Consider the following 13,693-nt stretch of genomic DNA (forward strand, 5'->3'; position numbering starts at 1 on the left):
CAAATTCAGTATCTCGGAAAATTAGAATATTGTGAAAAGGTTCAATATTGAAGACGCCTGGTGCCACACTCTAATCAGCTCATTAACTCAAAAGCCTTTAAATGGTCTCTCAGTCGAGTTCTGTAGGCTACACAATCATGGGGAAGACTGCTGACTTGACAGTTGTCCAAAAGACGACCATTGACACCTTGCACAAGGAGGGCAAGACACAAAAGGTCATTGCTAAAGAGGCTGGCTGTTCACAGAGCTCTGTGTCCAAGCACATTAATAGAGAGGTGAAGGGAAGGACAAGATGTGGTAGAAAAAAGTGGACAAGCAATAGGGATAACCGCACCCTGGAGAGGATTGTGAAACAAAACCCATTCAGAAATGTGGGGGAGATTCACAAAGAGTGGACTGCAGCTGGAGTCAGTGTTTCAAGAACCACCAGGCACAGACGTATGCAAGACATGGGTTTCAGCTGTCGCATTCCTTGTGTCAAGCCACTCTTGAACAAGAGACAGCGTCAGAAGCGTCTCGCCTGGGCTAAAGACAAAAAGGACTGGACTGCTGCTTTCTGATTAAAGTAAATTTTGCATTTCCTTTGGAAATAAAGGTCCCAGAGTCTGGAGGAAGAGAGGAGAGGCACAGAATCCACGTTGCGTGAGTTCCAGTGTAAAGTTTCCACAGTCAGTGATGGTTTGGGGTGCCATGTCATCTGCTGGTGTTGGTCCATTGTGCTTTCTGAGGTCCAAGGTCAACGCAGCCGTCTACCAGGAAGTTTTAGAGCACTTCATGCTTCCTGCTGCTGACGAACTTTATGGAGATGCAGATTTCATTTTCCAACAGGACCTGGCACCTGCACACAGTGCCAAAGCTACCAGTACCTGGTTTAAGGACCATGGTATCCCTGTTCTTGATTGGCCAGCAAACTCGCCTGACCTTAACCCCATAGAAAATCTATACGGTATTGTGAAGAGGAAGATGCAATACGCCAGACCCAACAATTCAGAAGAGCTGAAGGCCACTATCAGAGCAACATGGGCTCTCATAACACCTGAGCAGTGCCACAGTCTGATCGACTCCATGCCACGCCGCATTGCTGCAGTAATCCAGGCCAAAGGAGCGCCAACTAAATACTGAGTGCTGTACATGCTCATACTTTTCATGTTCATACCTTTCAGTTGGCCAACATTTCTAAAAATCCTTTTTTTGCATTGGTCTTAATTGATATTCTAATTTTCCGAGATACTGAATTTGGGACTTTCATTAGTTGTCAGTTATAATCATCAAAATTAAAAGAAATAAACATTTGAAATACATCAGTCTGTGTGTAATGAATGAATCTAATATACAAGTTTCACTTTTTGAATGGAATTACTGAAATAAATCAACTTTGTCATGATATTCTAATTTTATGACCAGCACCTGTACATAGTATGGTCAAGAATAGTCAACTGAGGAAGCCATAGTTGAATTCATCGAGGCATCATTTCCAGTCATGGTTAGAAGAGTTTTCTGACAGGACTAACGTGTTTGTTTATTTCATATAAAAATGACTCATTTTTAAAAACTCTATTTTCTCTGGTCAATCTCGTCAAACTGTGTTCATCCTGGGCTTTAAATGTGTTTCAAAGTCACTATGCTGGAATGACATTGACTTTACTGTTTTAGGTGTCCATTTTGACCGGATTCTGAAAAAAAGAAACACACACTACAAACCTGAAATACTCCTTTCAAGTTCAGGTTTGAAACTTCGTGATCATCCCTCATATGTCAATTAGCGGCTAGTAATGAGCTCAACAAGAATGAGGAACGATGTTCTGCTTGTGATTACTTGTAGCTCCAGCTTCTGTGGAGCTCTTTTGTGGGTTGCATGAAGATCAAGCTGACTGATTGTAATGTCCTTCAGTTATTAACAGTTCAGTGCCCCTTTCCTGAATGTTGATATTTCACTGACCTTCCTTTGTAAAAACCTTTTTCTAGCAAAGCTGTGTATCATACATTCGATATTTAAAATCACAGCTGTTGTCTCTAATGTAAATACGCACTTCTTTCAATGAAATCCTATGACATGCCTGAGACTAGATAGTCCTAATTTTGATGCAGGAAACTTTTTCCATAATGCAGAAGACATCTTTTAATCTGGAGCACAACTCAGAATGCTTTCATGAACTTGGTATGGCCCTGTTGACAACTCATGACAATGCTGCCAGTAAACAATAACTGCTATATTCATTAAATGATTCTGTCACAGGTGAATAGACCCTAAGCGTCACCTTTATCTTAACCAGTGAAACATAAGAACGGTTTCAAGTTACAAATATATGCAAGAGCTTTTCTGTTGCTGAAAAAAATTGCTTCCATTGACAAAAATGCTTGATCACATATAACAATTTTAACTGAACAAATAATCACTTTCATTTTTTCAAAACACAGACTGTACCAGTTGTGTTTCTCTCACACAAAAGGTGTTTATTTACACTACAAATGACTGCAGGAAAAGGGGTCTCTTCTCCATAATTTGTTCTACTCATGCCGAATGGCAGTTTCAACACTTCTGCAATTAATCTTTTCCCAAAAAAAAAAAATGATTCTCTGCATCTCTAAGAGGCTCAAAAGAGAACAACCTTTATTTGCTACAACTCCAAAGAGCAATCTTAAATTGGTAACATCTGGAAGACACTTGTCTTTATATTGGAATGTCACATGAACGTATCAGCAATAAACAGTCTGCTGCCACAAAATAAAAATAGTCAAAATAAGGTAGTGAAATGAGTAAAAAGAAAAGGCTGACTATGCCAGTGCTGGTTCTAACTCTTTTTACTTTACTGAAAGGATTAATAAAATGTTTACAAATCATTAGGCTACATATTTACAGAATCTCAATGGTCAGTCAACAGTTCAAGTACAAGATGCTTTGCTACCATCTCTCTAAGAAGGGAAAAGGAGAGGGTGGAAAGGGTCCATAGGGCAGCTACAGTCAAACAGGAATATTGCTAGCAATGGTCTGCTGTTTACAGTCATGAGGTAAGGGGGGGGGGGGGGGGGGGGGTAGAAAGAGATATGAGTACTGTACAGTAGAAAGCTAGAATGGAAGCACAGCAGGTTCAGATATGCTTAGTAGAGCTGTAACAAAGATATTCCAGAGTGCAACACGACTGGCAGTATGCAATGAATTGACCAGTCACTACGTTCCCTCTCTCTATATTAACTCTTTCAGGGCTGATGTTGACTTTTGTCAAAAGGAGGAGTTGACGATGGTAATCGACTGTAAACCGTGACAAAACCAGCCGTTATCTTTTAGTTGGACTCTAGTTGCTAGAAGGAAAGTTGGGCTTCATTGGTTTGACCGAGATTTCCTGCACTCGTGTGAGTAGTAAGGTGCAAACAAGAGCAAAAATGGCACTGACATAATGGCGAGAGATCAAAGCGAATGCGTAAAGCAAAATACTCCGTGGACGTAGCTTTGCCTGTTATCTCTGAACTGGACTATGACTTGCCGGACTCCGATTTTGATACAAGTGATCAAAAACGAATGTGAGGTTCCAGCTTCAGCTGACTGGTCCCCAGCTAATCGTGGTGGTGCTGAACAGGTTAATGTAGCTGAGATGCCTACGGCAATGTTCACCAGGGAGGACTGCCACTTAACCAGATTGCAATGCACTGCGACCGTGACCCCTGCTGCTGCCGCCCCAGCCACGCGAAGACAGCCTGGCAGCAAGCCTGCCGCACATTCTTGGCAAACTGGCAGCCGCAGCATGCAGCAACAGATGTTTAATGGTGATTTCTGTGTGAAACCATTGCTTTTCAGAAGCTATGTTTTTTTGTAAAAAATATTCAGCCCTCAAAGAGTTAATTTTTAACATGAACCACATTAAAGATTTCGACTGTTTAGTATATTGTAGTGGAGTGGATTTTGTGAGCACGGACCTTTGTGCTGTTGTGTAAAAATGTATCAGACTTTCAGTTTGCCTCATCTATTAGGATCCCAAAGAGAATCCTGTCATTGTATTCATTTTTTTGTCATGTACTGACAGATTGGGGACTCTTTGTAGGATAAAAGACGGTGCTTACTTCCGTTAATCACTTTGCTCTAAGGACACAGCAACTCCGTTTTGACAGAAAAATGGGAGTGGTATTCCCTGATGATAAATTTTCACTACATGTAGCGCATCTGCCTGTGGTAGAGGGAGAGAAGTGTTGCTTCATTCAAGGAGGTGTGCCACCTAATGAAATTAAAAGAAACCATATGTGCAAAGCATACAATTATCCATCCATCCAACCTGCTATATCCTAACTACAGGGTCACGGGGGTCTACAGGAGCCAATCCCAGCCAACACAGGGCGCAAGGCAGGAGACAAACCCCGGGCAGGGCGCCAACCCACCGCAGGACAAATGTGACTGCTGATCAATACAGTTCTGCTCTTCTGCCATTTCAAACAGGACGTGGCTTCAATAAGCTGAACATTAAACGTTACATACAATTATTTCATAATTTCGAGAAAACAAGATCTTTTGTTTTATCGAGATCTCCATCCAGTATCCAGCCCGCTATTTCCTAACTACAGGGTCTCGGGGGTCTGCTGGAGCCAATCCCAGCCAACACAGGGCGCAAGGCAGGAAACAAACCCCCGGGCAGAGCACCAGCCCACCGCAGAGAAGGCACATCATAAAATGTTTTATCTTTGAAGCATACAGTATAGAACAGCCTTTTAAATTCTCTCCACATCTGCAATTATTATAATTATCCTCCAAAATCTGTCTCAAGTGACAGGCAGAGGCAGACCATCTGGTGAAAACCACTCTCCTTTCTAATTTGTATCAATATAATAAGCAATATATGGAGAAGAGTATTCCTTGTGTCCAATTAGCACTGAGATTGAGAGAAGATGCTCCCTTTTGTTTAATAAATAATGCAATTTAAAGTGGGCCCTGCATCCTAATCACGGTCACCCTATTTCGGTGATGAAGGCCTACAGTGGCTGATGACTTTCAGTAACATTTATTTCAAAATCAGAAACTGCCGTCTGAGTATAACTAATCTCACAGAACATTTCACTTCTCCCTAGCTACTTTCTGCAGTTCCCAGGGAGATCTAAATGCCCCTTATGTATTGTTTTTGGTCTCACACAGATATCTGAAAAATAAGATCCAATTTCAAATACGTTATTCAAGCAATTTTAACTTTCTGATTGAAATGTTTATAAAAATTCATACAATTGGTGCCAATATACTGTACTTGTTCATTAAGAAAAGCACCACATCTGTTCTATTTCATTGTAAATGACCGGTTTTACAAAATACATTTAAGTTAAAAATGACTAGTCAGTGCTAGCCATTTGGGTTTCTGTTTACCTAGAATTTATCTTTGATACATCCTTTACAGAGCAGATAGTCTCTTTGATGGTTTTATTTTAAGAGAATTCATACAATAATGTACAATTGTAGTAAATTAATTATGCACCATGGGAGAAGATTTTAATTAGGAAAATAACTCTTGTCAAAATACTATTTGGCCTTTAACAAATGGACAGGTTAAATATAATGAATACATGCAGCCACTGTGGCCTTCAGGACCGACAATGTGGGTAGTGATCACAGAAAGGGATACTTTTTGATAATAATTATTAGTTTTAGAAGCAAGTGTTACTATTGGTAAATAGGCACACTTTTTATTTGAGGTGTCCGTACTAAAAATGTGTTTACATGGAATTTACTCCTTAACTATAGTGTGTTTTACTTTACTTTATTATGTATTGTTAATATGTATTTATATAGTAATTATGCTCTACTTTCTTGTGTACACGCTGTGTAAATTTAGAAGTTTTAGTGTGCTTACATACTAATACGTCTGTATATACGTAAGAAGCTGCCGTGCATGCCTACAACAGAGTTACACACTAACCACTCCTTAGGCAAACCGTATGTGTGACTACATTGAAAGTTGTCCATTGTTAAAATATGATTAATAAGTAACAGTTCTGTATTTATACTTGTAACTACAAGGCAAACTGTGCATTGTTGTAAGGTAGTTACACAATAAATACTACAAAGTCGCAGGTCTTTGTTACAATGTTGATATATACCAGTTACTCAATAATTACATGAGTAAGCCCAATGTAAATTTGCACAGTAGTTACCTAGTAATTCCCCACCAACAGGTGTAATGGCAGTGTAAATTAGGCTTTGTTAAAGTGTACTTACATGGACTAACAAAATGGGTAGATGTTCACAATGGTTTGGAGAAAAGTGTACTTACTGTAACTACACTCTGATTCCCTTTTTTCAGAGTAAATATTATGTAACACTGCCTAGTTACACTGTACATGTGCAGGCACTTATTAATTACTATGTAAGTACAGTGTAAATACAAATACCTAATCGAAACTTCATAAAAATGGTGCCATGACTGGAGTGTCCGTGTGTTTAAGGGTGAGTGAGGTAGACTCTGAGCCCAGTGAACACTGCTTCTCTGTGTTAAACAACGTCTTGTGCAAATTAACATGTAAACGGCGTATCAGCTCTGTTCTACCCACTGAGCAACATGGTCACTTTCAGTAATGTTCAAATGAATGATTGTTGCTGCAGATAATCTGAATTTCTAGCAGTCAAAATTAATCAACAATACTTGCAGTAAGAAAAATGCCAAATGTTTTTTAAAACAAATTTGATTTTTTATGTATATTTTATTCAATAGGCTAATCGTATACTGTAAATATGACTAAATGACACACATGCGACTGAGTCATTTTTCCTATTATTTAATGGCATTATCGTTTTAGTGACGGCTTAATCTATGATTTTGGCTAGAAGATGGTCTGTTCTGACGCTGTGACCTAACGTCACGTGATTTTGCACTAGGACCAGCTTAAAGATTCCTAAAATTACGTAAGGCAATTGTGACATTTGAGTTGCTGATTCAATTAAGGAGCAAATGGAAAATTTTTTGAAAGGCAGCGTGAGACATGAGCTGTACCATAAACTAAAAAAAAAAAACAGATCAATTAAAAAGGACACAATAAAAGATTTCTTGCTTGCCTGCTTTAATCTGTCCATCTGCTACGCATGCAGTGCATTTCAACTACCAAATGCAAAAAGCATTGAAGCTCGGTGCCCTGACATATCAGACGCAGTGATTGGGATAAACTGCCCGACATAAATAACAAACACTTTCAAGAATAAAAAAATTGTAATAATTTGAAGAAAACTCAAGAGCACACAGTTCGTTGAGCTTGCATGCTTGTGTGTTGGCTAGCAGCCTAATAGACCTGATGCACAATTAAACTTGCAAGTTTGCTTTATCTCGGATGGGGGAAATAAAAAAAAAGAATTTTAGGTGAAGCGCTTGTACATTTCATATCCACATGCATTAACGGAGCCATAACAGCAGTCATTCCACGTTGCAGTGTGTGTGTTTTTTTTTTCTGTTCATCTCAATGTAGGTGTCAAACAAGGAGACACCAATTTGTGTTTCAAAGAGAGAAGTGGGGGGGTTTCGGCTGGCAGGGCGTCTTTGTTACAGCTCTGGCTGGAGAAGTTTTTGCTGAATGCGAGGTGCATGTCGCTATGGCAGTACCTGCTCCTCTCGAAGAGCCTGGAGCTTTTTCGCTTTGCTCTGCCGGTAATATTCCATGATCATCATGGCAGCATAGATTTTTCCCACTGTCAGATCGGTGGCTGAAGAGACAAACAAAGGGAAAATGGAGAATCAGGTTGAATCCTAAATCTGTCTTGACTTCAATGGGCACAAAATAAGAGCAAATCCTGTATTTTTTTAAATATCATGTATTACCATGCATATACCCAGTCACACGTGGGCACAATAAAAAAGTCAGTTAGAAAAAATCTGCTTTTCTACAAACGTAGGAGGGACCGTGTGTAACAAGGTGACAATGAAAGATTCTGAAATGAAAAGGACTCACATTTATGAGGAGTAACAAGCAGGTCCAGCGTTTTCTGGGACAGGTTTGGCCAGATTGCCATCATTTCTTTCCTCAGTTCAGAATCCATTTGGTGTTTGTCTGCTCCACCTGTTTATTTCATAAATAAAAGTGCTTCTTGAATACTCACAAAAATGTGATTGCATTAGAGAAGGTTCAAACATGAAGTTGAAAAAGGCCTGGTTTAGAGGAAGAAATATCACATTTGTAAAGTGATTTCTGAAAATTTCCATAAATTGTAAAAAACTGACAATGGCCATAACCGTTCAGGGGCAACTGGGCGACAAGACAACTCGGCGAAAGACAATTTGGCAAAAAGACAACTCCTTTACCAGTTAGGTTCAAAGAGATTTTTTAATGATATTTAAATGACATGCTTTATGAAGGGCGGCACGGTGGCGCAGTGGTAGCGCTGCTGCCTCGCAGTTAGGAGACCCGGGTTCGCTTCCCGGGTCCACCCTACGTGAAGTTTGCATGTTCTCCCCGTGTCTGTGTGGGTTTCCTCCGGGCGCTCCGGTTTCCTCCCACAGTCCAAAGACATGCAGGTTAGGTGGATTGGCGATTCTAAATTGGCCTTGGTGTGTGGGTGTGTTTGTGTGTGTCCTGCGGTGGGTTGGCACCCTGCCCGGGATTGGTTCCCTGCCTTGTGCCCTGTGTTGGCTGGGATTGGCTCCAGCAGACCCCCGTGACCCTGTGTTCGGATTCAGCGGGTTGGAAAATGGATGGATGCTTTATGAAAGTCCCAATACGTTGAGAGTAAAGATATTCCTTAAGCCGTACTCGCAGGTCACCTTTTGTATTCTAAATATCATTATCATACAAGTACAATCAATACAATTTATATAAAAGATTAGCAATTTTGGTTGCAGAAGATAATGTAAGATGGAGTTTTTTCCATCTGCAGAATAAAGTTTGTTTGTCAATTATATAAATTTATTTTCAACATTTTAAATCACATTGTCATTTACAGTGGAACCTCGGTTCACGAACGTCTCGGTACACGTACAAATCAGTTTACGACCACAAAGTTCGCCAAACTGTTGCCTCGGTTCACGAATACACACTCGGTATACGAACAAGCCAGTTTCCCTTTCGGTTTGTACGTTTCAGTCTCTCCCTGTGCAGCGAGCAAGAGAGAGCGACACACACACACACACACAGACAGCGTGAGAGAGAGAGCTGGACGCATAAGGTAGAGAAGGCAGTTAAAGAATGCACTGGGCTTGATTTTGTTTTCAGTTCTGTTTACAGCAATCGGTTCGTAGTGTGCATTGTTGCAATGTTACTTTTCTTGGTGGTTTATTAAATTACGGATTTTTTCAAATGCTCATTTTTTTCCCTGTGCTTAAAACTCATTAAAAAAAAGCGTTTTTAGCCAGCGGTTGGTAGCACTATAGCGTGAACTATTACAGTGTTAGTTTTCTCAGTGTTATTCAATGTTTTTACATTTAGTTTACTATTACGCTGTGCATTCTATGGTTTAATTAACTATATTTGTCCTTAAAAACTTAAAAAATATATATATTTACATACAGTTCGTATGGTCTGGAACGGATTAATTGTATTTACATACAATCCTATGGGGGAAATTGCTTCGGTTCATGACCAAATCAGTTTACGACCAGTTTTGGAACGAATTATGGTCGTGAACCGAGGTTCCACTGTAAATAAAATTAAAAAATCTCTTTGAACCTAACTATTACCTAACTGGTGAAGGATGTCGCCGAGTTGTATTTCGCCAAGTTGTTTCTTTGCTGATTGTCTTTCGCCAACTTGTCTTTTCGCCGGGTTGACTGTCGCCCAGTTGCCACCGAACTGGCAATAACGTTATCAACATAATGATAAAAATAATCACCGAGGAAATTTATGGTCTCCACCTAATTCTGTTTTTCTGTTCATAACAAAAGTGTTCTGTAATTTTGCAGGTAAGGAAGACAGCTGTTTTGAGGTAATTTAGAGTGGCCATATGTTTCCAGTTGATTAGCAGGTTGGCAGTAATAAGCTTTACACCTATAAACAGTGTCTTTTGGTCATATTTTCTATTGTATAAACATACTGTATGAACAAATATATACAAGTAGTCAGTCAGTCAGTGTCCAAAAACATTATATCCTAACTACAGGGTCACGGGGGTCTGTTGGAGCCAATCCCAGCCAGCACAGAGCGCAAGGCAGGAACAAATCCTGGGCAGGGTACCAGCCCACCTCAGGACACACACACACACACACAACAAGCACACACTAGGGACAATTTAGAATCGCCAATGCACCTAACCTGCATGTCTTTGGACTGTGGGAGGAAACCCACACAGACACGGGAAGAACATGCAAACTCCATGCAGGGATCTGGGTCTGCTTACTGCGAGGCAGCAGCGCTACCCACTGCGCCACTGTGCTGCCCATTATACAAGTAGTGTCAACTCAAAAATCAACAAAATGGACTAAGTGATGTCCGGAAGTGTGCTCTAAAAATAGATTAAACCAGTGGTTCTCAACCTGTGGGGTGGGCCCACCTAGGGGGGTGCGAAGATGTGAAAAAAAGAAAACAAGAATCGAAAATATGAAAAATACATCTATTGAAAGAAAAACAAATTAACTTAAACTACATTCTGAAACTAGAAAAATAAATAATAATAATTCATTACATTTATATAGCGCTTTACTCAGTACTCAAAGCGCTATCCACACAGGGAGGAACTGGGAAGCAAACCCACAATCTTCCACAGTCTCCTTACTGCAAAGCAGCAGCACTACCACTGCGCCACCTGTGAGGTATAGAGTTAGATAAATGTCGATAAAAGTTAAGTAGGTATAATAAGATATGCATCTATGATATATCATTAATTAAAAAAGAACAAATTGGTATTAGTGGGCTCCTTTCAAAAAAAAAAATGTTAGGGGGGCACGATTAAAACTATTATGAAAACTCGGGTCGCAAATACTTAAAGGTTGAGAAACGCTGGATTAAACAGTTACAAGGAACACTTTATTATTATTAGTCTAACACGCAGTACATTCTAAGGAATATGCAGGAAGGGCTGTTTTCCTCCTAACGTTAGAGCAGGTTTTGGACCATCGTCAGTGAAACAAAGGACACAGCATTGCAGCATGTAATATAGCTGGCAAGGATAGGATCAATTTCAGCAGAACTCCAGCGAGCTCTGAACGTCTTCCCAGTTATGAATAGCAGTACTCAATCAGTGCTACTCATTATGTATTTACAGAACATAAAGGCCAGCGGAGAACAAGTCTAGATGACTTTTTCAAGGGAAATTTATTCCCATCACCATAAGTACGGCATTCAAGCTTGCAGGGCTCATTTTATTTCCCTTATATAAGACAGAACTTATAGAATGAGGTGTCCAGAAAGGAATTTCACAAAATACTTGTCCAGGATAACAATTTACCCCCTCTCAGAATAGCTGGAAGAAAGTTAAAGACTGACCAACCATATATGATGGCACTACTTGATTCCAAGGACAGGCCACAATTTACATAATCTTAGCAGCAGAAGTGTGCTACACTAAAAATGAACCTGTACATTCAAGACCAGTTCAAGCTTTCCAGTTACATACCCTTGGCTATCTTAATGTCAAGTGCTGTCCTGATTAAGGCCATTAGTGTTGAGTTGAAATGGACCGTGTTGTCATCAGCAACTGGCAAATCCATTCGTAGCAGTCTCTGAAAGAGCCATTCAAAAAAGGTGAAATGTGGATCCTTCTTCAAAGCAGCAACTGAACTTAAGCAAGAGGGGGCAGTTTACTGGCTGGCGTATCCAGTTTTTTTTTGTGTGTGTGTTTACTTGTCCTCTGCAAGAAAAGCTTATAAACTATGAAAGCTTTTATTGCGGATCAGTTTGTTGAAAATACAAAAAATATGCGGGATTTTCACAAAGGATGATCACACAATTCAAAGGAAATCATCCTTGTTAGGGACACAAATGGGTAGGGGCCTGTTCAACATTAGTGACACAAATAAATCAAAATATGAAACAGGGATGTACAAGCAGTATTATTGAGATATTAGGTATTATGCTTACTGAAATTTAGTAACTGGCAGGGCACCCTTGGGGTAAAATCCTACAGCCTTTTAAACTAGGAACATTTAAGGTGGCATTTCTGGCTAATAACTCATCATCTCCAGGATTCTCGGCCTTCTCTTGTATGTTAATGGCAATCACCTCACACTGCAGGTAAGCGGTATTTGGAAAATTCATACATATCATTAGTATTTATTACTTTATATTTATCCTTATTAACATTTCTGACTCATCATTTTGTCCTTAACTAGTAATATAAGGTGGGATGGGATTGTAGACCTTTTAAAAGTAAAGTAAGGGGAAGATCATGTAACTTCACCAAGCTGCCTTGTACCTTTACTCTCCCCATGAGTCAGGAATATTAAAATGTAATCCATTAATAAAGCTTTCATTCCTTTATTTACATATTAATTGTATACAAGAATGCTGTGGCAGACGACCAGGGACCTTGCCCCACCAGGATGCCTGGAGCAGGGAAGGACCGGGAGAAGGGCAATATCTCCCCTGGGCGCAAGAGGGCAGCCCCCCTGGATTTCATCAGGGGCCACGGATATGGAGCTGGGGAGCGCAACCCTGTGGGGACCCGTGGCCACCAACCAGGGGGCACCTGGCCAGTCCTGGAGCCCTGGAGGACAGCACTTCTGCCCAACCAGGAACTGTGTACGCCCGGAGTGCTTCCGGGTGCAAGGGCAGCACTTCCGCCACACTAGGGTGGGATAAAAGGGGCCACCTCACTCCATTCGAGAGGCCGGAGTCGGGTGGAAGAGGACGGAGCTCGTGAGAGAGGAGTGGAGGCGGCTGAAGGCATAAGGACTGAGTACATTGTGGTTTTTGTGCGCGCTATCGTGTGTTGTTGTGTCACAAAATAAACGGTGTGTGTATTTTGGTGCTCCTCTCATAATGGACAATGAGGAGCATAGACAGTGGTGGCCATTCAACAGGCAGACATGGGCTTTACAGGCCAATGGTTAAAGATTCTCCACAATTGTTATACACAATGCAAAATGGTGCTCCATGTGTTATATATAAAATAATGCTTCTCCGCTTTCGGGTGACTATTTTACAGGCACTGTGGTCTTCTATGGGCTAAAACAATGTGGTGTATATACTGCATAAAACCCCCCAAAAAAAGAAATTCAGTTCAAACCCCAGTTATATAAATTAAAGAATGTTCTTCATCTTAAAGATGGCACTTCAAATAATTATGGATTGGCGGTGTCTATCATAAGGGCACAATAGCCACACTGTGATTTGGGCATCGGAATATAAAATACAACGCTTCTGGTTCTGTCTCAACATATGTATGTCGATCGTTTAGTTTGTTAGGGCAACAGAATTCTTACTCAAGTCTGCCCAAAGTAAAGCAAGTAAACTCATAATGGTGACGGTGAAGAAAATTTGTTACTTAGCCATTTTTAAGCACTGACTTGTCAGATACGGGCTGGAGTGGAGTTTGGTCTCGTTTGTGTCACAGTCTGATTAATCAGAGATGGTCGGGTACTGCAAAAGCAGTCATTTGTCTCCATTAATGAAGACTACTAGAAGAATCACAAGATGTGGGAGAAATTACAGTACAGAGAACCATTGATTCTGCCATCCTCCAAATATGGAGAAATATTGTACTCGATATCTGGGTGTTCACTTGAGAAATGTGCTTCCTTGCTAGTCTGCTTTTATCTATTCATCACTGAACATGTTTAATCAGAGTTGGGGTTGCCCTATTATTTCAAGC

General features: G+C 40.4%; 1 protein-coding gene across 1 annotated transcript in view; it reads right to left on the reverse strand.

The window, feature by feature from the left end:
• LOC114667235 (voltage-dependent P/Q-type calcium channel subunit alpha-1A-like) overlaps positions 1 to 13,693 on the reverse strand; it is a 476,759-nt gene that overhangs the window by 60,352 nt on the left and 402,714 nt on the right. Inside the window, exons 40-42 of the mRNA XM_051920739.1 lie at positions 11,498 to 11,603; positions 7,906 to 8,013; positions 7,560 to 7,660 (exon numbers count right to left, since the gene is read on the reverse strand). Of these exons, the coding sequence (XP_051776699.1) occupies positions 7,560 to 7,660; positions 7,906 to 8,013; positions 11,498 to 11,603 (315 nt within the window). The remainder of the gene's footprint in view (positions 1 to 7,559; positions 7,661 to 7,905; positions 8,014 to 11,497; positions 11,604 to 13,693) is intronic.

Source organism: Erpetoichthys calabaricus, chromosome 17 (assembly GCF_900747795.2).
Source record: "Erpetoichthys calabaricus chromosome 17, fErpCal1.3, whole genome shotgun sequence".
In the NCBI taxonomy this organism is placed as follows: Eukaryota; Metazoa; Chordata; class Cladistia; order Polypteriformes; family Polypteridae; genus Erpetoichthys; species Erpetoichthys calabaricus.